This window comes from Pteronotus mesoamericanus, unplaced genomic scaffold, assembly GCF_021234165.1.
Source record: "Pteronotus mesoamericanus isolate MK-2021 breed Mesoamerican mustached bat unplaced genomic scaffold, CSHL_Meso_final contig_347, whole genome shotgun sequence".
In the NCBI taxonomy this organism is placed as follows: Eukaryota; Metazoa; Chordata; class Mammalia; order Chiroptera; family Mormoopidae; genus Pteronotus; species Pteronotus mesoamericanus.
In genome coordinates this window covers 11,147,416-11,173,852 of record NW_026555137.1, presented here as the reverse complement: position 1 = coordinate 11,173,852, position 26,437 = coordinate 11,147,416, and the positions used below count along the sequence as shown (strand labels likewise).

Genomic DNA, 26,437 nt, shown 5'->3' with positions numbered 1-26,437 from the left:
GAAAAAGATGATTTAAAGTATGCAACCAAAGAATGTGGGGAAAATGATCATAAATGATGCCCTTAAGTCTTGAAACACAGGCAAAAATGCATAATGTAGTCAAGGCATTTTTCAGTCTTTAAAAAAGTAAAATGAAATAATGATGTTTCTGGATTTTGGGGTGCCCTGTAGAAGTGGGTCAGGCAGTTGCTAAAGATGTTATTGTTATTTGTGTGATGTTTGTGGATTTACTTTTCAAAATGTCATCTATGATTTCTTTTCACTCTAAATAATTCACTTTCCTAACTTTTGGCTTATAATTTTTAAAAAGATTTTATTTATTTTTAGAGAGGGATAGGGAGGGAAAAAGAGGGGGAGAAATGTGAGAGATGAAATACCCAGTGGCTGCCTCGCTGCAAATGCCCCAACCGGGGACCTAACTCGAAACCCAAGCCTGTACCCTGACCAGAACCGAATCAGCGTCCATTCGCGTTGCCGGTCGACGCTCAACCCACGGAGCCACACCGGGTAGGGCTGCTTGTAGTTTTTTGTATCTTTTCCCTAATGAGGGATCCACCAACTGTATGAGGCTGAGTTCCCGCAAATCCAGGATCTGCCAGTTTACAACAACCGCACAGAAGCCACTGAATTTCTCTGCTTCGTCAGTTTCCTCTTTAAAAAAAAAAAATTATGCCTGGAATTTCCTGAGTTTCTAGGAAGACCATACTAAAACTGTGGTGTAAGAGGTCTGCAGATGTCAAGGGTCCCTTCCTGGAGCGTAGGGGCGCTTGTCCTGACAGTCACCCTCCCTGCACAAACAACACGCAGGGCTTGCCTGCCGCCGCCCTGCCAGCCATCGAAACCCGCGGGACAGAGCGGTGCGGCGAGGGCGGCGAGGAGGGCGCAGCATCCACCGCCGGGCGCAACAGGGGCCGGAGAAGACAGAGCGGGTAACCGGGCAGAGCGTTCGGGACCCTCCTTGAGCTGGGGGGCGTGGCACGCGGTTACGGAGGCTGCGAAACAGACGGTGCCGAAGGGGCGGGGCACCGGGATTCGGCACTTTTCGCGGAGAGCTTTGCAGCCCACTCAGCACCGGAAGTTCCGGTGTTGGTAAGTGGAGGTCAGAGGTCAGCAGGAAGTCGATACGTGGCCGCCGCCTGTCCCCGCTGAGGAGGCGCAGCAGCCGGAGATGGCGGCGGTGCTGAACGCTGAGCGACTCGAGGTCTCCGTCGACGGCCTCACGCTAAGCCCGGACCCGGAGGAGCGGCCTGGCGCAGAGGGCGCCCCGCTCCTGCCGCCGCCGCTGCCGCCGCCCTCGCCTCCCGGGGCCGGCCGGGGCCCGGGCGCAGCCGGGAAGCAGCCGGAGCCCGGGGAGGCGGCGGCTGGGGGCGCGGCGGAGGAGGCGCGGTGGCTGGAGCAGCGCTGGGGCTTCGGCCTGGAGGAGCTGTACGGCCTGGCGCTGCGCTTCTTCAAAGGTGAGCCCGACCGGCCCCGCCCCGCCGCCCCTGCCCGGCCGTGGGAGCCCGGCCTGGGCTGTGGCCCGCAGGAGGCTGGACCAGTCTTACCCCCACCGTACAGGGCCGCGGCCACGGGAAGAGGGCTCCGTCCTTGGGGGTACCCGAAGTTTGTCACCAGCAGCTTGGCTACTGGGTCTGGGTCACACCCTTGCGGGGCCTGGAACCTTGGTTTAGTCGACCGAGTCCCCTCTTCCCGAGGTTACCGGGGCATTTTACCCGGTTTAGCGTCTAGGGTTTGCGTGAGCCGGGATGGAAGAATGAATCCTCTCTACACCAGAAGATCCCATTCTGGAATTTTTTTTTTAACCGTTGCATCCTTTTTTGTGTTTCCTATACCATGACACATCACACCCCACCGATTTTTACCCTTTTCCTGTAGTGCAAGAAGTCTTTCCGTAGGTCGCAACGTACCCTTTTCAGTCTGGGGAACCATGCGCTCGAATAGGATTTGCTCACCTGGCAGCGTTGGTGTGGCAGAGAAGAGGAAGTGTTAGGCTAACACATTCCCCCTGGCTTGTCAAACTGTAAAGAGGAGGGATACCCACTATGTCCTAGTAACTTCTAGAAGGTTAGAATTTTACCTTGTAAGCATTGGGCCAAGAGTGAATTCTCAGGGTAGGGTTTAAAAGTGTCCTCTGTGCTTCTCGCAGAATCAAATGTAAAGTGCCCCTTGCCTTAGAGCAAGATTGTGGTGTGTGGGTTTAATTGGGTGATTCACTTAGTCAAATGGTGGTCACACCAGTCACATGATCTTGTCAGTGGGAAAGACTGATGAGGGGCCGTTAGATTTAATCTTTAGAGATAATTTAGAGCTCGTGGGCTGGATGGGCAAAGAGAGCCATCCGCAAATGCAACTTTAAAAGTGGTTGCTAGGTTCCCTGTAGATTCCAAAACAGCGTATTTATGACGTTTTAACCAGAGGGAGTATCTTTTGGAGTACATATATTACTAGCTAAAGTTGAGTAGTTCAATGTAGTGATGCGTGCAAAAGTTATTTGCTTTTTCACAAAATACTTTGGGCGAACTAATGAAAGCCTTTCTTCTATAAACTTTCCAGAACAGTTGATCATTTCCCATTCATTGCATTTCGTGTTAAAAAGTTTACTCTTGAAATATTCATGTGATTGCACAGTGAGTCGAGCCCTGTGCGCCCTGCTTAGCTGGGGAAATGGAAATGGAAATGGCTGATGGGTTTTGGATCACTTGACCCTTGAATTTAGTGTTTCCCGCAGTGATGATTTACTGTCACTTACATAAAATTCTGGTGGCTTCTGTACAATTCTTATAACTACATTTTACTTTAAAGTTTTATTCTTAGAACTTACTTTTCCAGATTCAATAAGGTTGAATAAAGTGTATTATGGCACAAGTAGGTAAGAATAGAAAAGAACCAACTTGTAATCCTAGCTTTTGCCGCATGACTTAACAACAAAAAAAAAAGGGTAATTTCATTTTCTGAGCCTGTCTTCTTTGAATACAGAAGTTAACATCTTTGAAAAATTAAAACACTATATAACGTGCAGCATACTCAGCATTGCTTTGGAGGCAGGAAGTCCTGGATTCCATTTACTGTATAAATGCCTAGACAATTAACTTTTCTCTTCCAGACTCATTTTCTCCCCATTTATGTATATGGAGCTGGATTAAGTGAAATTTGGTGCTTCAGATTTAAGATTTGGTGGTCTAAACCTAATATTTCGCTGAGTTGGTAGGACTCCTCGGGGAACCTGTAATTGGAGGGTCTAGTTACTGGTGACCTTAGAGGAAAAAGCTACATTGACAGGTATGGTTCACTCACTTTCTGAGTTAGGCTGTAAAGCAGTCTCCAGGTACTTAAAAGCAGAAATAGCAATGTAACAATCAAAGGCTACCTTTCTGCGTCGATCATTACACAGTTAGCAATGAAGAGGCTGTTAGTATGTGAGATGCCTTTAGGGAAGAAGGGGTAAAGGATCTAAAAGCAGAAGAATTATGGGAAGTGGGGTGAATAATGGTTGCTGACTTTTTTAAAAAAGATTTTATTTATTTGCTTTTAGAGAGAGGGGGAGGAAGAAGGTTGTTTTAATCTGTGAATTTTTCCAGCACAACATTTGGCATTCTTTTCAGTCTTGTAAGAACTTCTAATACATCACTATTTTGTGGGTTTGTACTAGTGTTTCACAAGAATTAGAAATAACATTACACTTTATCTTCCACTGTGGAATAAATATGAATCTTGAAAGCTTACCATTGAAAATGACTTGGACTGGGAACCAGGCACCCTGTTTTGCACTCCATTCCTGTCCCAGTCATGACAGGCTGGTGAATGAACCCATTATGTCAGCTAGCTGCCCTTTTAACCTTATGAAGGTAAAAGTAAAATAGTAGATGAAAATACAAGGAAATGTAAGTTAGCATCTCTGCACCTAAACTTCAGACATTGTTGAGTATTATGCCTAAAGTTTCATATGAGGTGACTGCTATAAATGAGTAGTACATTCCCTTTTGCTGTTAAGGAATTTAGAGGCCAGAGGAGGAGGTAAAGACCCAGTGACAACTGCAGTGCACGGTGGAGGGTCCAGGGAGCAGATGCCATTCCAGAGGGGCGGAGGCCAAGAGCCAAGTGCAGGGCGAGGGGCCTGCGTCTGGGAAACGGCAGGCAGGAAGCAGGCAGGAAGCAGGGTGACGGAGAGGGCCGCAAAGGTAAGCTGTGGGGCCTGCGCCCGCCGCAATGCCGTTGTGAGCAGCCTCTTCGTCGGTGCTCAGTGAGGAGCTCAGTGAGGAGCTCAGTGAGGAGCCGTGGACAGGGTCTGAAGTGAGGAACAAAGTTGCTCAGCTCTCGTTTCGCGAGGTTAAGTTGGTTTTCTTACCTCTGAGTTAAGTACTAAATTGGTTGGCTGTATTGTAGCCTTCATACTTTTTGGATGGAAGTAACTTAGGGAGTTGTAGTTGGTTTTTAGAGTTCTTAGGGGTGACTTTTCCCTTCTCCAACACTTTATTACCTCCTCTCATTAAGCTGGTAGATGGTCGCATTAACTTAAAATTCCAGAGTAGTAATTGCCACCAGTTACCGAGCAGATGTTCACTCAAAGTCTGATACTGTTTTGAGAGCTACATATACACTGTTGTTTAATCCTCCACAAGCCCTTCAGTGAGGGTGTGATCCCTGTTTCTTAGGTGAGGAGCTTCCCCAGGCCAGTCAATTATTATTAGTAAGAGGCAGGGTTGGTTCTGGGTCTGTGATTCCAGGCAGTCCTTCCCCCAACAGGAGATGAACAGCAAGAGGGGACCCTGGGCTCTGGTAGTGTTCTGAGGAAGGTATTTTGGAGTTCCTCCCTTGTAGCCTTACCACATCTTGGAACTTATTTAATATACAGGGCCTGGCAGAAGTAACGCCTGCTGAGTGTGGTTGCTGGGGCAATAATATGGGTGTAATAATTTATAGTTTTAATCTGAACCTGTCACCTGAAATGTCATAGGGTGTGCTTGAGTGTGATATTATGTTACAGAATCCCATGCTTATAATTTTGTAATATAAGATTTTGTAATAAAAAAGGGCTGTTATTTGTGCCAGACCCTGTATTTATTTGAAAACATTAAGAGCTGATGGAAAGATTCATTTTGTTTTTCTACACAAGATCACTTTATTGAGAATCACTTCAGATACCCGGGAAAGTAAAGCATGGAAGAAGCATCTACTCTCAATTGCTACATAACATTGCTCTCAGGTTTGAAATACTCATTGCAGTGGGGGGAGGGGGGCGGGTGTCGGGGGAGTCCCCTTCAAAGGACTGGGGTAAGTGTGCCAATCAAGAATATTGCTGTGCTAAATCCCATTGCTCTTAGTACGTTGTGGACCTTTTAGGAGGCCTACAGTTAGCTAACCTAATGATTGTTTTTTACTCTTACAAATTAAAAATGGATGTTTTAATTTCACTGAGGATTAAAAAATGATATTCTAATTGTCTTTTCTTCACTATAATACTCTTATATACTGTGTGATTCAGGGTACAGCTCAAATAGGAAAGATAAATACTTTTTTCCCTTTATTTGTTAGTTCCCAAAATAATGAGTGTCCCTAACAGACTCAAAAGGTGACTGTTTTTTTAAGGTCATTATGTACTCATGCTTTAAACATATTTGGGGTTTTCTTTTTGGGTTTTTTTTTTTTCCTCTTATTAGTGATGCCCAAACTGTAGCATCTTTAGAAAGTGGGCCCTGGCTGGTGTGGCTCAGTGCATTGAGTGCCGGCTTGCGAACGAAAGGGTGCCCAGTTTGATTCCCACTCTAGGGCACATGTCTGGGTTGTGGGCCAGCTCCCCAGTAGAGGGCGTGTGAGAGGCAACCACACATTGATGTTTCCCTCTCTTTCTCCCTCCCTCCCCCTCTAAAAGTAAATAAGTTAAAAATAATTTTTTAAGTTAGGAAAAAAAAGAAAAAGGGGGAGGCTTTTCAGATTGGCTCCTAAGCTCCTTTGACATGACGAGTCCATCATCTTCCATAGCATCTTTACTGTCTGGTGTGATGAGCCGTCCCAGATGCATCTTACACATATCCAGGGAGACCTGGTTCCTTTTAGTGGGACATGACAGTAGAGGAGCCATAACCTTGGTGACAGGAGCTGGGTGCCCATTACGGGATTGGTCATTTCTAGGCCTTTGCAGTAGACAGAAAGATGGGGTTGTAATAAGGGAAGTATTTTTGAGGTTATGATATGTAAAAGGAAACAAGCTGAATTTGGAAGAACTTCAGTCTCGGACTCAGTTTCTGCTCTCATTGCTGTCGATTTCACTTGGTTATGTTACTGATAGCAAAGAAGTAATCATACGGTTGTGCTGAAATGGTTCCATTTCCTTTCGTCTTCCTTAAACATAAACATCTACAAGAACTTTTATAAATGGCCCCGTTAATGTTTTAAAATACTATACAGCTGTAATTTATTCTTTGGTAACATATGTAATTACTGTGTGCTTCCTGGACTCAAGTGGCAGCCTTATATAATTTCAAGTTTAATTGTTACCATTGGATATCTTAAATTTTGAGTTTATTTTTTCCCCTCCTATTGTGTTTCTCTTTAGACATAGTGTATATTAGTATAGCAAGATGTATAAACCTAAGAGACAGTTGTAAGAAAGAAAATTATAGCCACCAACAATAGTGATGCTTCTTAAACATCTGATTTTTTAGTTTGCTAGTTTATATTATGTTTGAGCTGAACTAAAATTTTCCTTTGAAGACTGTATTCAGCGGGGTGGGGTGTGCGTATTTAATGTAAATGACTTTAGCGTTTGCCTGAGGCCTCCCCTTTATCTGCCACATGTGCAGAAAACAAGCAGCTCACAAGTGCATAGCTTGGTGAACTTTCCCAGAGTGAGCACGCAGGCCGCTGACGCCCGGGGACCTGATGCTCACTGGGGCCAGATGACCCAGCGAGAGCGGCTCCGCTCAGTGTGTCGGGACCTGAACTCTGCAGTCGGCAGTTCCTCGGGGGTGTTTCCCTGGTTCTGCCACTCCGTTATTTAAGCTCCTGTATTCAGAGGGTTGTGAGGATTATAAGAAATTATGTATATAAACTCAGAGCAGAGTACCTGGCAGCTGGTTTTCTGTGGCTGAAGAGATTATGGAACTTTATTATGGAGTGTGTTGACTTCACAGGGGTAAAAAGCCAACTTTTATTAAGCACTGTGCACGTGCTAGGCCCTTTCCAGTGTTTTATGTTCATTGACTCAGTAATACTGCATTGTATTACACTGTCTTATAACTGATACAAGAATCGATCAATCGTGTTTTTTCTCAGCCCAGTATGAGAGAGATGTGGTTTTAATTTTAATATTTCTAAAAGATGGGTTCTATTCAAAATATAGTCCCTGTGAGGCAACAGTGGGATAAGGGTCATGAAAGAAGACATTTGGTTTTAGGCTGCTGTGGTGGAATTGCGGTCCGCAGGATGAGGGAAGGTGGGGACGGGCTTGTTCCCCCTGCACCGATCACGCAGTCCCTGGATACTGCTTTGTGTCTGCAGCATCCTCCTGCCGGGGTACAGCCGGGATGGAGAGGGAGTTCATTCAGAAGAGGGCCACTCGTGCAGCGTGGGAATTCAGATCCCTGTTCCCGTGATCCCAAGAGCTGCTGGTTGGCCAGTATCTGCTCTGCGGGCCCTGTACCTAGGCTTTGGAGCCTGTTACTTCCAGCCCCCACCGGAGCCCCCTGGAGAAGTGGTCAGTATCTCCATTTTACTGATAACAGCATGGAGGCTCGAGAAGGTGACATAATTGTCCCATGCTATATAGGTAGTAAATAACAGATCTGGGATTTAGGAGGCAGGAGGTAGAGGCTGTGGATGTTTAGCCTAGAGGGTAGAGAACTCAGGGCGACCGTGGCGGGAATTGTGTGGCTTTCTTGAGGTCTGATCTGTTAGATGTGTTTGAGGACTAGAAATAGATCCTGTAGCTAGAAATGAGAGAGGTGAACTCAGGATAAAGGAGTGAACATCACAGCTACCTGATGATGGGGAGGCTGCTTTGGGACAGTGAGTTACCGTCACCAGGAAGTGTTCAAGCACAGGTCAGCAGTTACTGGGTGGATATGCTTTGATTCCTTCTGTGTATCTACTACAGTGGGTGTGTGGTTATCGTGAGGCTTTCATAAAATATTTTCTAGTTCTGCTAGTTTAAGCTCATAACTTCCACAGCATACAGAAATTTTATACTTTTATTTCTCCCTCCCTCACATTTTAGGTTATTGATGTTACAATTTACATCTTTTTTATATTGTATATCCAGTAACAAATTACTGGAGCTTTGGTTGTGCAGTTCAGTCACCTGTCTTTAATATATTTTCCAACCCATATATTTTATGGCTTTCATTTCATCAAATAAAGGCTAGATGGGACATTAAAATAATTTGGTACATCCCGCTTCCCTTACCTCCAGACAGAGGGGGAAAATACGATTTCTCTGTAAACTTATTCTTGCAATTGAGGTGTGAGACTAATAACCTTGTGTATGATTAATTTCAGGTGGAAGGGACTTAATTTTAATCTTTCAGACCTTTCGGCTTGGTCACTGTGGTTATAATACTACTATTAAATTATATACTCTGTCTTATTAGAACTGTAAAGTTAAATACTTAGGAATTTAATAAGAACAAAATCTATTGTAGAAGCCATTTCTGTTTTTAATTGCTTGGGAAAATGTGTCTTGTGTACAGTAGTGGTTTCCTATTGCTCCTGTAACAAATTACCAAAAGTTTAGTGGCTTAAAACACCTTCTGTCTTAGAATTTTTGAGGTCAGAAGTTCAAAATGGGTCTCACTGGGTTAAAAAAGGCGGGGAGGCCGGCAGAGCTGTGTTCTTCCGGAGGCTCTAGGAAAGAACCTGTTGCCTCGCCTTTCCTGGCCTCTCGAGTCCGCCCACCCCACCCCGCCCTGCATGCTTTGCCTTCCTGGCCCCTTGCTCCCTCTTCAAAGGCAGCAGGCAGCACCACGTCCACAAATCTCCCTCTGACCCGTCTTTCTCTGCCTCTGTGCATAGGGACCCTTGTGATTACATAGGGCCCACGTGGGCAATCCAGGATAGGTCAGCTGTGGCCTTAATTCCCCTTTTTTAATACAATTCCACACGTTTGGGGTGAGGATGTAGATGTCTTTGAGGGGGTTGTTATTATTATGCCTTCCATGGATGTTATAACACCTTTGATTACTGAAATTGAGTGCATTATGAATTTACTCATCTGACCATTTCACCAAAATTGAAACCAAAGCAATTTAAAAAGTCAAGTTGTACTATAAGATTTAAAATTAAAAATAGCCACCCCTTATCTCTCAAAAAAGGAAGGTGGTGGCAGTATTGTTTAGCATTTAGTAGGGAACCCTTCCGTCTCAGTCCTGCTTTTAGTCCTGCCTTTTCCTCCCACCTGACACCCTCGGGTGGGCACCCAGGCCTCCGCTGCAGTCGGCACAAGGGAGCCGCCCGCCCGCCTGGGGGGGCCAGGTGGGGACGGGCGGTGGAGGACCTGCCTCTTAGATTTTATTTAACTTTATTTATTAGATTGTTTTCTTCTGTTTGTTTGTTTGTTTTGTCCATTAGGTTGCACATATGAGTGAAATCACATGGTACTTGTCTTTCTCTGAGCGGCTTATTTCACTTAGCATAATGCTCTCCACGGTCACCCATACTGTGGCAAAAAATAAGGTTTCCTCCTTTTTCATGGCTGAGTAGTATTCTGTTGTAGAAATATGCCACAGCCTTTTTATCCTATCTACTCATCTACCTGCGGGCACTCAGGCTGCTTCTAAATCTTGTCTATTGTAGATAACGCTGCAGTGAACATAGGGTGCATATATTCTTTCAAATTAGTGTTCTGGGTTCCTTCGGATATATTCCCAGAAGTGGGATTGCTGGGTCAAAAGGCAGATCCATTTTTAATATCTTGAGGTCTCTCCATACTGCTTTCCACAGTGGCTGCGCCAGCCTGCGTTCCAGTGCACGGGGGTCCCCCTTTCTCCACATCCTCGCCAGCACTTGTTTGTTGATTTATTGGTGAGGGCCATTCTGACAGGCATGTGGTGATACCTCATTGTGGTTTTCGTTTGCGTTTCTCTGATGATGAGTGATGGGAGCATCTTTTCATAAGTCTATTGGCCATCTCTATGTCCCCTTTGGAGAAGCGTCTATTCAGGTCCTCTGCCCATTTTTAAATTGGATTTTTTTTTTTTTTTTTTTTTGGTGTTTGATACTACATTTGAATATTGGTAGTTAGGTCCTTACAGGTCAAACTGGCTTCACTCTTAGTTGCCCATTGGCAACCTGTCAGCTCACCACAGTATGAGGGAAGGAAAAAGATCAGGTATTATTGTTATTAATGATGCCTGTTGCCTCTGAAGCAGCAGAGGCGCCTGCTGTACTGACAAAGCAGAGAGGGGTGTGGCTCCGTGTCGAGGCAGTGTTGGAGGTGGGATTTAACTGACCCAGGCCGTCCAGTCCCAGAGCCCCTTCCACCACACCACTGCCGCATGGGATGGGTATGTTTTGAATCTAACCATGCAGATAACATGTATGATAATATTAAAAGGGATTGATACTAAATTGTTTTTCAAAAAAACTTTTTAGCCATGGCCGATGTGGCTCAGTTGGTTGGAACATCGTCCCATAAATCAAGAAGTTGCAGGTTTGGTCCACATTTGGGGCACATGTGAGAGGCAACCGATCAGTGTTTCTCTCTCCCCCTCCATTCCCCTCTCTCTCAAATGAATAATGTCCTCAGGTGAGGGGGAAAAATCTTTTAAAAATGATTGTTGAACATGCTTTATATGTGTAAAAGATGTCAGTGTATACTTGTGTGTGTGTGTCTGACTGTAGCTTGACAGATTGGGTTTTTGTAGTAGTTTTAATGTAAATATTGGTACTTGGCTTCATTTTTTTTTTAAATTCAGCATAAAGTCTATTAAAATTTAGTACTTGGGGGGAAAAAGGTCACTGTAATAGTGTTTATCACAGGCAGTTTGTGACATACCTTATAGCAAAACTTCAGCATACAGTGCTGAAAATGATTTATTTTTCCAGTGCTAGTATTTTCTTTGTGTTTTTTTCTTGTAGAAAAAGATGGCAAAGCCTTTCATCCAACTTACGAAGAAAAACTGAAGCTTGTGGCACTGCATAAGCAGGTCCTTTTGGGCCCATATAATCCAGACACGTGTCCTGAGGTTGGATTCTTTGATGTGCTGGGAAATGACAGGAGGTAACAATGTTTTGCTGTAAAATTAATTTAATGAGAATAGTGTTGAAAATGGTACAAAATGAATTGGTTAAGATGTAAATAGCTGGTTCATTAGCTTAGAACTGAAACAAACATTTTTGCTTGCAGCTTCTGGAGTCTTCAGATGTTTATCTGTTTTTGGCTTGGAGATGTTTATGGCTAAATATTGTGGAAGAAGCTTACTCATCTGATTATGAACATAAGACAAGTACAGCTTCATTTGATTTTTCCTAATAATATTAAAAGCAGCCATTTAAAATATGTAGTGATTGATTCCCTTATTGGGACATATGGAGAGCTGTGGCAAAAAGAATACATTGATTGTTTTTTTCAATTAAGGCTGAAATATAAGTAAAACAGAACCTAGAGATGCTTTTGCTAGTATGGAAATTATCAGCAATGCAGTTAAATTGTTGTTTATGAAGTAAGTTTGGATTTACGTGGCATACTTAATTTAGTAAATCAGTACATGCTTGTTGAAACTTGAAGTTTTGAGCCTTTTGTTTATCTTAGAATTACTCTTCATTTTAGTAGTGACTGAGAATTGTTCATATGTAGGTTTCAATTAAATCAAATTCTCATCCTGTTAAGAAGAGGCGGTAACTTTCCTGTTCTTCTTCGCAGGAGAGAGTGGGCAGCCCTGGGAAGCATGTCTAAGGAGGATGCCATGGTAGAGTTTGTCAAGCTTCTGAATAGGTGCTGCCATCTCTTCTCAACGTATGTTGCATCCCACAAAATAGAGAAGGAAGAGCAAGAAAAAAAAAGGTGAAGTTTGAGGGCAAAAAACACTTTGTCCTTGTATAGCCCAATATATTTCTGCTTTGCTTTATGGAGTGTTCTCGATCAGGTCTCTCACTTCCCTTGGACCCCAGTGATGGCAAATACTCAAACTTCCCGACGTGAGCAGGTATTTATGAACCTTGGGGAGCGGGGGCCTGCTGCCTCCGTCTGGCTCTGCCTTTAAGAGGAACCGCCCATCCATCATGCATTATTCTCTTCGTGGCATTACACTGAATTTGTGAACACACATCATAAACTCAGCCACCCTCCCCTCCTCACCTTCTGGTCTAACACACCATTTGTGGCTGTCTCCCTTGAGTTTCTAGAATATTCATACTTCGTATCATGGTTATCAGCCGTGCTACATGTCAGGCCTTATACAGACATTCCGCGCTGGCTCTGGCCTCCAGAGGGCTTATTCGTTATTTCCAGGGGCTGGGGTAGGGGCTGCTGAACGCACTGCTTATGTTTATGGGATTCTGTCATGATCGTGAAAGCAGCGGAATTATAGTTAGCACCTTCTTTATCTAGAGGTTTCATTTTCAATAACTTTGACTGTTTAAATTGTCTCCATAATGAAAATGTTGCTATAAAACCTATTTTTTTCTCAGATTATGTTATACTTACTTAGAAACAGCCAGTCCTCTGGTTTCTCACGTTAACCAGCATGGAAATAATAGACGAGAAGAGAAAATTGCCCGACAGTGAGGGAGCAGCCTGGGTCGGGGGACAGACACAGCCACAGGGGAGGGTGGTAGCCAGGGCCAGGCGGTGTAAGGGCGAGCCTCTCTGTGACGGTGTCACGGCGTCACGGCACGTGCAGGCTTCCTGGTGGCAGTTACAGCTGCGCCGTCGGAAGACAGGGCGCCGGGTATCATTTAGTGCTGTGTGAGAGGATAGGCAGCAGTTTAATACGCTTTCGACACTCATTTTTATCCAAAGGAAAAGTTAGGATTTATGTAAGAATGGAATGAGGTTTCTTTATTGGAAAATTGATTTACGTGCTACAGTCTATTGTGTAGTAATGTGGAACCAATGAGATACAGCGCTAGTAACTTTGGAAGTGTGCTTTTTGAGATCCTTCTTAATAAGTTTGAATATTTAAGTTACTATTCAACATATAAAACTGCATTTTTCCTTTTAAAAATATACTTTTTCATGAGATGAAGTCCATATAGAATTCTTTTAAAACATTTGAAGACGAGACTCCCTCTCCAAAAGCTTAAGCCCTGGCTTGTGGAGCAGCTTGCCCTGTGGAGCAGCTGCAAAACGTTAAAAGTAGGTCATGTTATTACCATATTTTGAGCCTGGACTGGGGTTCAAGTGTGTTGTCACTTAATAGGGGTTTGGGAAGAAAAGTGCGGTAACCCAGACAGTGCTCCTGGTAGGACCAGGAGTCGTGTCTTTCTGAGAGTCCGCAGCCTCCCTGTCCTCCGACCGCCCTGAGGCATGGCTGCACCCGTTCCTGTGCCAGAGTCTGTCCTGGGTGGGGCGGGGGGCTGCGCCTTGCCTTCCCAGTGCTCTTTTCTTTCTTAAAAGCTTTAAAATGATTTTTAATTTCAGCAATTATACACAGGTGTATGCAGTATAAATTATTTCCATATAGGAAGCACATACTTAAAACCTTCCCTCCCACCTTACCTTTACTCTCACTCTTCTCTTCTAGAGAACACTTGACAGACGTAAGGTGTATCTTATAGACCCTTTTCCATGTACTTACCTGCTTTTTTTATGAGACAAGTATGTTAACTGTCTTTACATACTCGGCCATTAGTTCTAGCCTTTTGTGGCTGCGTGGCATTCCAGGATGGGTTAGTCATTGCTCTCCAGGCTCGTAGGCCGCGTGTGCTCTCCGGCACTAGCCCGAGAACGTAGCGGGGTGAGATGGGCCACCTCTGCCCTCGTGCAGCATGTGCTTCCATGCGCAGGGCGGGTGTGCCGCGGAGTTACCACAGACTTCAGTTGCGGTTACAGCAACTAGCATAAGGGAAGAGCTAGTGGTGAGCCTGTATTAGAGGGGAACCTTGGGGCATGGGTGCATGATTGTGACTTGAGTAGTAACTTACTGATGGACGCCTTTTTCTGTCACTGGGCAGCAGTAATTATTCTTGCCATGAGCATGTATATTGTGAGATCAACTCCGTAGGGTAAGTGTGTGCATTTCAGATTTTGATATTATGGACATAGTTCTCTGAAAAGATTGTGTCAGTTTTCACTGTAAAATAAATCTTGATGTTTTTAAACAGGATTCTGTGTATAGGGCTCATCCCCTCTGCCCTGTACTTTGTAGGAAGGAGGAGGAGGAGCGAAGGCGGCGTGAAGAGGAAGAAAGAGAACGTCTGCAAAAGGAGGAAGAGAAACGCAGGAGAGAAGAAGAAGAAAGGCTCAGGCGGGAGGAGGAGGAGAGGAGACGCCTGGAAGAAGAGCGGCTCCGGCTGGAGCAGCAGAAGTAAGGCTGCTGCGGGGCGTCCGTGTGCGCGTGAGACGTGGACCGCCATGCTGCGGGGACTTGACCTTTTATCATTTTGTGCCTTAGAGTAATTGTGTGATTTGTGTGACTGGCAGAAAGATCATTATTAGCTACTCGCCATTCATACCATGGATGTGTTGCCAAAGGGCGCTTCATCTTAAGCATCATTCGGTTGCAAAAAGAGGAAGGAATGTACTGGAAGGGCTTTGGATGTGCTCCCCGAGCCAAGGGACAAGAGCAGGAGCTGAGGTTGTCGCTTGCTCCCCGTCTGTGAGCCCGCGGGCTCTCTCGGCTTTGCCTCTCCACTGTGCCCCTGTTTCAGTCTTCCTGTTCTCTGCACCCCACCGGCCTCTGCTGCGGCCTGCATGGCTGGTCCGGCCGCAGCTGGGTGTGTGTTGTTTTCCTTCCCCCGATGGAGGCTGGTTGGAATCCAAGAGACCCAGTGTGAGATTCCTGGGACAGGGAGCCGAGTCGGCGCAGCCTGTGTCAGGCGTTCTCCAGGGCAGGGCTTTGGCGCTGAGACCCCTCCTTAGTAAGGGCTGTGAGAGCGGCCGTCTCAGGAGCTGCTGCTGCTTCGAGAGGGGCTTCTGGGCACGAGGAGCAGGGAACCGACGCCCATGAAACACCGGGAGGAAGGCATGGTGTCCCGGGGGCGGCGGGGCATGTGGTGTAAACCAGGGGACATTGGAGCCCATGGATTCTCTTCACTATTTCTGAGGTGCTTCTCAGGAAAGCTTCGCACCAGCCCAACCCAGGGCCCCGTTCTCCTTGGGAGAGCAGCTGCGGCCGCTGCTCTCGCAGGGCGGGCCCAGTGCGTACGCTGCTGGGAGCTGGGAGACTCTGCTTAGTTACTTACCTGGTAAGAGATGGCTTTGAGGCCTTTTTGTTAAGGTGGTCATATCACTTAAGCATGCGATTCCTCTGTGACAAAAGATAAAAGAGAATTGTAATAGTTTACAGAAATTAGTATCTTTGAACAAAGTGTGCCCAGATATTTTCATTGTTCCTTTTTAAGGCAGTCTTTAACTTAAATGCTGAGAACCCTCAAAGTTTCACCGGTTTTATTTCTTCTTACCAAGGTCGCCTGTAACATCTTTAAGCCTTTCATCGGCCTCTTGCTGCTTTTCAGGTGTTTGGGTAGAGAAGCCGTGGCCAGCAGTTGACTGCTGCAGGCGAGAGCGCCTCCTGCCTCTCACGGCATTGTGGTTAGAGTAGACGCGCTGGTCTTCAGTCCCGGCCCAGCGTCTGCCAGCCGGGCGGCCGTGAGAGCGGGCGGGCCGGCCAGTGAGGCGCCCCCAGCGCTGCCTGGTACATTGTAAGGGCACAAAAGGCTAGCGAATGTGACGGTGGTGATGGTCAGGACGATGGTGTGCCGCTTATTCTCTCTCCAGCCCAGATTTTCCTTGGAAAACCTAAGTAAAATATTAGCAACCACGTTTATTTTCTTACGTCTTCCTTCTGAGCATGGGACACAAGCTGATGGGTGTCCATGACTAGCCTAGTCATTTTTAAGAGTTGTAAAAATTATAAAAATAAGTGAGAAGCACATTTTACTTTGTTGTGCCCGACCTCCTGAAGCCAGACCAGTGTACGTGCTTGTTTTCAGGCAGCAGATCATGGCAGCTTTAAACTCACAGACGGCTGTGCAGTTCCAGCAGTATGCGGCTCAGCAGTACCCGGGCAACTTCGAGCAGCAGCAGATCCTCATCCGCCAGCTGCAGGAGCAGCACTACCAGCAGTACATGCAGCAGCTGTACCAGGTCCAGCTCGCGCAGCAGCAGGTATGACAGGCAGCACCGCACTTAGCTGTGGAGGGAGTGGGGGGCGGGGGTTTAGTTTCATCCAGAACCCGAGTTCTTTTTTAACAGTTGCTAATGAATTTTGTATTAGCCTTTCTGGTATAAAATAACTTTTAAGTGACCTTTATTAAGGCAGACTTGAGTGTCACACTGGCAATTATGAAAGAAAATGTGCCATCCTAGAACAGCAGATGATGTGGCTGCTACCGTATCGTTCTAGGCGTATTTGGGAGCTGTGTGGATGGAGCGTCATTCCAGCGAGTCCAACGTAGATTCTGGCGGTTGTCCTGGCCCCAGGAGGGCTTGAGTAACGGGCATGCGGGCAAGGGCACCCTTCGGGCAGTGTCCCGTCCAGGGCCTGGGCAGCCCCCCGGGGGAGGTCCAGCCCTGGAAGCGCTCAACTGGCTCCACAGCTCTGGGGCGGGTCCGCCTTGGCTTTTGTGTGAAGTGCAGTGGCCGGAGAGGGCTCCCTGCAGCACAGCAGAGTCCCCCGCCCGCTCCCTGCCCCCAAGTAGTTCGCTCCCACGTGTGAGTCCGTGGTTTAGGGAGCGGAACGTGCAGCCAGGATCAGATAGCACTTGGATTCTGTCCTGCCTTTGCCAGTACCTGGTTTGATCTCAGACAAGTCACCTGCTGCTCTGATTTTTCTGCCTTTTAGTCGGTTAGATGGTATATGGCATCCGGTACATGTCCTGTTACAGCCTCACAGGACCGTCGGGACAAAATGAGGAACCAGCTTCTCTGTGGAAGTGTTTGGTACCTTTGGAAGGGAACTGATTTTTCCATCCTTTGTGCATCTTGAAGAGGCATAAAATGCCTCTTTAAACTTAATCTAGCTAAGTTTTACTTAATTAAGTAATTTTCACTTATAAAGCAGTTAACACCTTTCAGAAAATCTGAGTGAAGGAAAGTGTTACCTTATAGTTGCTCAACATTTCTTGTTAGATGAATTCAAATGTTTGTTTTGCCAAGCTCTTTAAATTCCTTAAAAATTAATATTCTTACTTAAAACACCTTTTGCTCTGAGTCGTTTGCATTAGTGCGCAGCTGAAAAGCACTGCAGGGTTTGTGTGACCCATGAGAAGAGGAAAAGATGTCAGCCCAGAGTTTATTCGGGATCGTGTGGTATTTTTGAGGGATTTCCTTTCTGTCCTCTGAGACCTGTTTCTATGTTAGCATCACCACTCCCTTTTTTCTGCGTTTTTGATGGGTATCGAGATGACTTTTTTAATACGATAGCCGCCACACCTTCCTATTTATTGGTTGCTCTTGCTTTCTGAGAACAAAGTCAGTCGAGGAGGGCAAAACCGAGAAGCTTGGAGCCACACCGAGAAGCCGTAGTTCAGGTTGCAGCGCCCAGCGTCGCTGCATCGAGCCGGTTGGTAGTCTCTGGGGAGAGAAGGAAGGGGCTGGGAAAGGAGCGAAGGAACCTCGCCCCGGAAAGAATTAATTTCCATCTAAATACTGAGCAAAATGACAATATGTGAACATCTTACTAATTTGGGGGTATAGGTACATAGCTGTTACATTGCTCCTCAACTTTCTGCGCTTTTAAAAGCTTCCTGAAGTATAAAAGAAAGGTGACGTGTATAAGTAATTACAGTCTATGTATTATTATAGATAAGCAGCGCGTATTCATGGGTAGTGGGGTCCCAGGAAGAGGAGTTTCTGCGGGGTTCCAGGAGAGGTGTATTGGGGAGGGGCTGTCCGACTGGACGGTTCATCATCAGCAGAAATGCTTTCTTTGCTTTGCTGTCATGCCGTGAATGTTCTTAGGGTGCTGATTTGTTTGGGTCGTATGCACTTTTTCTGGAAGCTGCTAGTCTTTCTAGAAAACTCATGTGGAAATTACTGAGAATCTAGGCCTTGGAAAGAGAAATTTTAAAATCTTCAGTGTGTTACTAGCCTGCACAGGCAGCAGCGAGAGGTGCTGCTGTTTGAGTAATTGGTCTGTAAATTGTAAGTTAAGTGAAGTGTGTATACAGACAAGCCAAAATAAGTCATCCCAAAACCATGAGATTATAAAGGTGTTTGTCCATGTGTATATATTTTTTACTGTTGTAAACGTGGGCTTGCTTATATTTAAAGAGTTATACTTGACTACCCAACTGCATGTCAGCAGTAGAATGGATAAATGAATTTTGTATTTCCACAATGCAGTATTCTATAGCAATGCAAACAAAGTGCAATTATTTGTAACGCTGTAGATGGAACTTCACAAAAATAATGTTGAGTGAAAGAAACCAGACACAAAAAAAGAGCGTATGTTGTACATTTCTATCTACATAAAGTTCACAGATAGGCAAAGAAGTCTGTAGCATTGTAAATCAGGATAGTTGTTTCCCTGGGTGGGGGGAGCATGGAAAGTTCTGGAATGCAGATAATGTCCTGGTCTTGGTGTTGGTTACATGGGTAGGTTTGATTTATGAAAAATGATCAAGCTGTACCCTTATGATTTGTACACTTTTCTATAGGTATAATTCAGAGTCCCCCAAAGTTACTTAAGGTTACTTCAGTATTTCTAGTAGTAGTAACATCTGTTGTCATCTTGATATAGGAGAGGACTATCCCAAATAATTGTCCTTTGAGTTTCAGATGTTTTTACTCCCCTATTCATTTCATGTTTATGAATACACATAATTTAATCATAATTATATAAACAGTGATGAGTTTTCATTGAGAAAGTATTTTGACCTCAAGATCCATTTTATAAGCCTATTTAATTCTTAGGTCTATATTTCTTACATGATTAACAATTTTCAATTTAATTGTGGTAAGAATTTTTCTGTCTATAGTTTATAGCGAAGATTTTTTTTTAAGATTTTATTTATTTTTAGAGAGGGAAAGGGACGGGGGGGGGAGAGAAACATCAATGTGCGGTTGCTGCTTACGTACTCTCTACTACGGAGCTGGCCTGCAACCTTTGGTTTGCAGACCGGCACTCAATCCAGTGAGCCACAACAGCCAGGGCAAGGTTTAATTGATTGATTATTTTTGTTTATATTAGAATAATTGTCCATATTGGATTTATTGGTTACTTTGGGGGTCAATATCAGATTTTGCCAATTATAGCTTTTGCCTATGTGAATTTTTATCTGTGACCATTTATTTCTACTAAGTTTCATTTTCCTGATACAAATTATACATACCTGAATTTTAGCAAGATTTTCTTCTGTCAATTTTAGGAGCAGATGTTACTGGGCTCAGTTTTTTGTCCTTAATAATTTTATTTTGGGTTGATTATTTCTACCTACTTAATTTCTTCTTGTTAGTTTTTCTCTTGACCCTCAGATTACAAAAATGTGATTTTTAGTTACAGTTTTTCATCCATGTTGATTTTTTATCACTTTAAGCTGTCGGTTCTATTAATACCCATTTTAGATAGGTTAAAAACTGATCAAGTGTATCAATGACTTCTTGGAGCAGAGTGTGTTGGTAGGGTACCCACGTGGGTCAGAGTGCATTCCAGGGCAGATGCCTCATTTGTTAGCTTCCTGGTCAGAGCATTTTCACCTTTTCTCGGCTCGTAGGCAGCGTTACAGAAACAACAAGAAGTAGCAGTAGCGGGGGCTTCTCTGCCCACGTCGTCAAAAGTGAATGCAGCTGTCCCAGGGGATGCGATGTCAGTTAACGGACAGGCCAAAACCCACACTGACACCTCTGAGAAAGAGCCTGAACCAGAAGCTGCAGAAGAAGCCCTGGAGAATGGACCAAAAGGTATGATATCCTGATATCAGAACTCGGATTCATGAAGGCGAAAGTCAGGATGTCAGGTTAACCAGCCTCTGAGAGCAGTCACAGCTCTGGGAGAGCTAAATGCGCTTTCGCTCTTTTCATTCCAAATCTGATGCTTCTGGTGACCCTTCGGAAGAGTGCAGGAGAGCAGAGGTCCGTTGGACACTTGGGGTTGTCTTACTGTGTATGCTGGTTATCTGTCGCTGTGTGACAAACTGCACCCAAGTCCAGCAGCTTAGAATAAGAACGAGCAGCTTCGGTGGGCCCGCGTTCCGGAACAGCTTGGCCACTGTGGGGGTCCTGGCCTCTTGCGAGCTGCAGCTGAGATCGGGCTGGGACTAGAGGCTCTGCTTCCCAGAGGGCTCTCTGGCCGGATGGGCCAGCTGGGGCTGGCTGCGGGCAGGAGGCCTCGGCTCCTGGCCTGGGAAGCCTCTCCGGAGAGCTGCTGGAGCGTCCGCCACGCAGAGGCTGGCTGCCCCCCAAGCACAGGATCCGAGAGTGACGCGCGCCGAAGCGGCAGTGTCTCTTACACCCTGACTTTGGGAGTCACCCATCCGCGTTGCAGCTGCGCTCCACTGGTCGCACATCCCAGCCCTAATACATTTGGGGTGGTGGCTTCACAAGTACGGGAACACCCGGAGGCGAGGGCCATCTTGGAGGCTGGCTGCCATGTACAACAGTATGTTTTTTGAGGCTAAAGTACCACGTTACCCAGAAAGATAACAGCATTTTCAGAGGTCTACTGGTTTTTCACGGGCAACTGATCCCTTCATCCAACAACTGGTTGAAGATTTTCTGTGTGCTCGTAGTCGGGTGGTGAGGCAGAGTAACCCACGGGATCATACACTGTGGCTGTGGCGAGTGCGTACTGTGGCGGGGGGAGAGGGGCATCCCAGTTGGAGAGCTGGTGGTGTGGGCTGTGACCTGGTCAGAGAGGTCAGTCACCAGCGGCCCTCCGGGGAAGGGTCCCTCGAACTGAGAAATCTGAAGCAAGAGTAAGAGGCATTTCAGTAACAGAGAAGAGGAGAGGGTTTGGTGACAGTGATGGGGCGGCAGTTTCAGACCTTTGTCTTTTGAGAACACGTAACAGAAAATAGAATCAGAAAAGACTTTGAAATGCCTTGACTCACCCCTCCCCCTTTTTCCTATTAACAGTTTGTCAATATTTTCAAATGAATCCTTGTCAAAAGTTCTGTGGCTGACTCTGGGGAACCCATTGAGTAGCCTGGGGCACGTGGATGCCGCTCAGCAGCAAGACGTCCCTCCTTTTTACCGAGTCCCTGGCAACCCGTTCTGCCCGAGTTCTGCTTCCCTGAGTTCCTGCCGCAGCTTCTAGCGCTGTGGATGCCGGGAGGCTGAGACTGCCCTCGACAGAGAGACCGAAGTCAAAGCCCAGCTTTCTTTGTCCACATCCAGAAGTTAACTTATTTCTAAGTCTAGACCTTTCTTCTTTGTTAGAGATGGGATGAAAACGGACAGAGCTCAGGTGAGGCAGTGTCCAGGGTCATTCCTAGGTTCCCTCCCCCGGCACCCCGTGTAATTAGAGTGTTGAAAGAGACTCACTTGTAAGATTATGGATCGTTTGTCTTACTTGAAGTGGTATGATGGCCTCTGAATACCTGTGACATCGGTCAGTGTGGTAACGGGCGGGGAGGGGGGGTGGCTTTCGTGTTCCTCTGAGCCCATGACCTAGGGAAGACCATGTTGCACTTGAGCAGGTGGTTCTGTGCAAGTACTGCTGCCCGCAGGTGCAGGCTCCTCTGCAGCTTTTGTAATTCCTGTTGTCTTTAGAGTCTCTTCCAGTTATAGCAGCTCCATCCATGTGGACGCGGCCCCAGATCAAAGACTTTAAAGAGAAGATTCGACAGGACGCGGATTCTGTGATTACGGTGGGCCGAGGAGAAGTCGTCACCGTTCGAGTACCCACCCATGAAGAAGGGTCCTATCTCTTCTGGGAATTTGCTACAGACAGTTATGACATTGGGTTTGGGGTGTATTTTGAATGGACAGACTCTCCAAACACTGCTGTCAGCGTGCATGTCAGTGAGTCCAGCGATGACGACGAGGAGGAAGAAGGTACAGCCATTGGTCCATAGTCAGTAGCTGGCTGGGTGGTGTGTTGGCAGAAATAGCAGCGGTTCAGAGGGCAGCCGGCCTTAAGCTTCCTACTAGCACTTCCCAGGCAGAGGTCACGCCCTTTGCTGGGGCGGGCGGGGACTGTGGCCGGAAAGGCCGTGAGGGTGAGGGAGGCCCGTCTCCCGTGGGGACCAGTGCCTGACCGGGAGTGTTCTGAATGCCAGGGTCTGTGGAACCAGCTATTTTCTGCCTTCCGAATACTCTTACTTCTGGCCCTGTGTGTGCGAAAAGCTAAATGTGCAAGGTCATTCTGAAAAATTTTAAAGGAGAAAGTAAATTCTGCAAACTTCAGAATTTATTTAAATTTTATTCTGATATTAGTTTTTTAATGTAAATATAGAAACTCACCAGAACATCCTACCTAAAAAAAATCTTTTTTCACTTGCTCTTCCCTGTTTTACTAAAATGTAATTGTTTATTTACGTAGACAAAATTGTTTCCAAGGAGAGTCTAACTATCTTGGTCTAGGAAGTAGGGTATAAAATGTATGGCTTACCAACTAAGAGGAGAGTCTCCCTAATAGTGTTAGCTGAAGAGTGAGAACGCGGGGCTTGTGTCCGCCCCAGTAATCAGTTTCATGGATGTCCTTGTAATAGGCAGTAGCGTGCGTTTTGAATGGCTCTGTGTGTGTCGTAAGTGGACAGGTAGCTTTAAGTGTTGCTGTGATGAAGCAGATCTGATTTGGGCCTACTTCCTATGAATGTCGTCTGCTTTTTTAACAAGTGTTTTATTTTAGGATAGTTTCAGACTTACAGGAGGAGTCGCAGAGGTGATATGTGGAGCTCCCGTGTCATGCCCCCGCCCTCCCACCCCCTGCACCCAGTTGCCCCTGTTGTCACTATCTTCTGTCCCACTGTGGTACATTCATCCTAACTAATGGACCGATGTGGTACATTATCATTTATAAAGCACAGACGTTTTCACATTTCCTCAGTTTTTACCTGATGTTCCAGGATCCCATCCTGGATGCCACGTTATATATAGTTCATTGTCATATCACCTTAAGTTCCTCTAGACCCTGAGAGTGTCAGACTTTCCTTGTTTAAATTCCTGGCCGTACCCATTGACAAGTGTCCCACGGTTAACACAGTCACCAGATTCACTCTGCCGTGTTATAAACCTGAAAGTCTTTTATCTGCTCTGCTGAATATTCCCTTGATCTATTTTCCTTGAGGCTGTTTATATTTAACATTTTCTTATTCCTATAGGTATCTATAGGTATTCTTCCCCTTAACCTTATATCGTTACAGTTCAGAAAACTATTGATTGGGGCAAACCTGGAATCAGAGCTCGCCTTTTTGTCACTGGGACCATCCCTAGTTTACACAGGCCCAGTGAAAATAATTGAATTTCCGGAGCGTCTCTGAATGCCTGCCTTTCTCGTGGTTTTCTCGTTTCATACCTCATCTTTCAGACGGGTAGAATATAAGGCTTCACAGACCCTCTTCCTTCCTAAGCAGACAACTTCCAGGCCGTCGAGGAGGCAGAGGAGGAGCCCCCTGTTCTGGTTCAGATGAGCGAGAGTGCTCCCTTCGGGAGAAGTTGGGAATCGAATGGCTGTGGAAGGAAAGAGGGGGGCTCAGAAGCAGGAGCAGTGGTCAGAGCACAGAGAGGGGCAGCTGCTGCTTCCCCGCCTCGTGCTCCACACTGGGCTCCCAGGGCCCGGCCGTGTGAGCGAGGGAGCTGGTCAGCCGGCCGGTGCCTGTGGAATGCGCGCAGGTCGTGGGGGGTGGCGGTCGAGTGAATTTCTAAGGAGAAGTTTTGAAAGAAAGGGTGGTGTTTCAGCGCCTGGTGCAGTGTGGTTTCCCTGGATCTAACGTGGCTCTCTTCTCTCTCACAGAAAACATCAGTAGTGAAGAGAAAGCCAAAAAGAACGCCAGCAAGCCCCTGCTGGATGAGATTGTGCCTGTGTACCGGCGGGACTGTCACGAAGAGGTGTATGCCGGCAGCCACCAATACCCAGGGAGAGGAGTCTATCTCCTCAAGTTTGACAACTCCTATTCTTTGTGGAGGTCAAAATCAGTCTACTACAGAGTCTATTATACTAGATAAAGATGTTACTGCAGAGTCTGGAGTCTGGGGTTGGGCAGAAGATGTCATTTAATTTGAAAGTTTCTTTCGACTTTGGTGGAGCGTTGCAGTCAGTGTTTGCCCGCTGGTTGTGGTCCGATGGTTTGTGAACTCGCGGTGGGGTCAGGCTTTCCTCGAGACTCTTTAGCATTAATCCTTCGGGGTTAAGGGGATTCCTCGTCCTCATCCAGCCCTCGGGCGCTGACTGGCAGTCACTAGTGGGTACCGCAGTGAAATGAGCTACGTGTTAAATCTTTAAAGTCTCCAAAATAAGTATCCCAAGGTTGGCCCCCGCTGGCTGATGGTTAGTCCGTTGCTCCCTGCTCACTGTTTTAGGAGAGCCCACAGTTACAGGGCCCACTTTATGTTACAGTCTATGTGAGGTACAGCAGACTTCGAAGGTCATCATTTTTAAAACTTAAAAACTTGAGACCTCATGGATTATAATAGGAAAAAAAAATTGCCTCAATTTAATCTGGTTGTGAATGACCCAGGTTGTTTTTTGCTTTGGGTTACAGCCATTTAGTTCAGAGTTATGTTACAGAGAGTTATTTTCTGAGATAATCCAAAAATAGAATGTCCAAACCTGATTGCTGGTTAAAGTATTAGTATGCATAGGAGACCTCAAACATCCACCTGAGCAAGCCTCCACGCACTCGCGGTCCTTTTCTCTTCATTTGGTATTTATACTACCAGTAGCAAAGCAAAATTAACTCATTTTTGTCTTGATTTGGCTTTATAGAGCATCTCAAATTGAAACTTTTCTACACAGACATATAGTAAGGGATTTTGTAAACTCAAATTGCCACCTACTGGATAAAAATAGACAAAAATCACTTAAATACAATTCAGTGTATGAAGAATAACATTGCACTAAAATGGAAGTCACTGCCAGAGATGGTCCGTTTTTAATTTGTTACCACTTAGGCCCATCCCCTACACAGGTCCAGTTTGGAAATTACTAGAGGGAATTAGAAATGCGTATGCCCGTGCTGAAATTTTTTATAGCTTTAATCTGTATTATGTCTTTATTGATGGGAAAGGGTACACCTTTGTTTTCTTTACTGAAAACAAATATGGGCTCATTAATTGCCTCAAATATGTGTGATTGACTAGTGTAGAGATTCTTGTTTTCAGCAGGGAGGGTAGTGCAGATAGAAAATGACAGCGATCACAATACACACATGTTGTTACTATATGTTGTTACTGAAATACTTAGATTTTTTAAATTTCAAATCATAAGTCACTTCTTGTAGGAGGGTCTCCATTGATTAGCTGCAGTATATCCAGGTCACTACATAAGGATGGGGCTGTTTGTTTTTGTGTGCTGCATTTCTTTGTTTTTTAATACCTGGTTTTGTACATACCTAACTCTGTTCACTGTTGTTTAAAAACTGGATTATTTTCCCTAAGAAGTGCTCACCCTGTGTTTCTAAGTTTGAGTCGGTGGCCTCTGCTCGCGGGCGCCCGCACTGGCGCGGCGGAGCCCCGGCCGGGCTATCAGCGTGCACGCGGCCGCGGCCGCAACCGCGGGGCCAGGCGCCTCCTGGCGTTTCTGTTTTTGTTTTTGTTTTTTGAGAAAATACTGTATTTAAAATGTAAAATAAACTTTTAAAAGCAGGCACTAATATATATTTCTTCCAGCCTTTGATTACAGACTTGTCCTTGCACATGTTAAATGAATTATCTTCTAAAAATACCGTTGTTCTTGGGAGCAGCGTGTGTCACTTCACATGGCAGCGGCTCCTGTCACATCTCCATGTCAGAGCATTTCGGGTTTAAACTTTTATGTTGCCTTTGGCTGTTGATTAGGACAGTTCAAATGCGACTTCAAAGAAGATCCTGAAAATAATATATTTAATCAATTAAAATGTTTATCTGTAACTTGTTGATGTTTCATTAATATAGTTTCTCTCTTGAAGCCTTAGTTCTGCATTTCTTCACTTGGGTGGCACAGGAAGAAATGTTTTAAGTGATCTTTTTTGTTTTAAAGGGTTAAAAAGAAAAACTATTTCTGGCTGATTATTTAGTTTTTGCTGTGAATTACCCCAGTGTGTTAACACAAATTAAATATATTCAGACTTCATGGTTGAAAAGAAAGCACTGGCTTCTTACTGACCGTGACGTCTATAAGATTCCCTCCCGCACACGCACTGCCGCCGCCGCCCCCCCCCCCCCCCCCCCCATGTGTGCAGTGCGCCCCTTGAAGTCCAAGGC

General features: G+C 45.6%; 1 protein-coding gene across 1 annotated transcript; it reads left to right on the top strand.

The window, feature by feature from the left end:
* Positions 1-1,117: 1,117 nt before the first annotated feature.
* Positions 1,118-26,148, top strand: ACBD3 (acyl-CoA binding domain containing 3). Its single transcript, XM_054576658.1, has 8 exons — positions 1,118-1,454; positions 11,071-11,212; positions 11,855-11,995; positions 14,301-14,459; positions 16,087-16,261; positions 19,810-19,996; positions 21,806-22,090; positions 23,991-26,148. The coding sequence occupies exons 1-8, from the start codon at positions 1,169-1,171 to the stop codon at positions 24,200-24,202; spliced, it is 1,587 nt and encodes a 528-aa protein (XP_054432633.1). The 5' UTR covers positions 1,118-1,168; the 3' UTR covers positions 24,203-26,148.
* Positions 26,149-26,437: the final 289 nt, after the last annotated feature.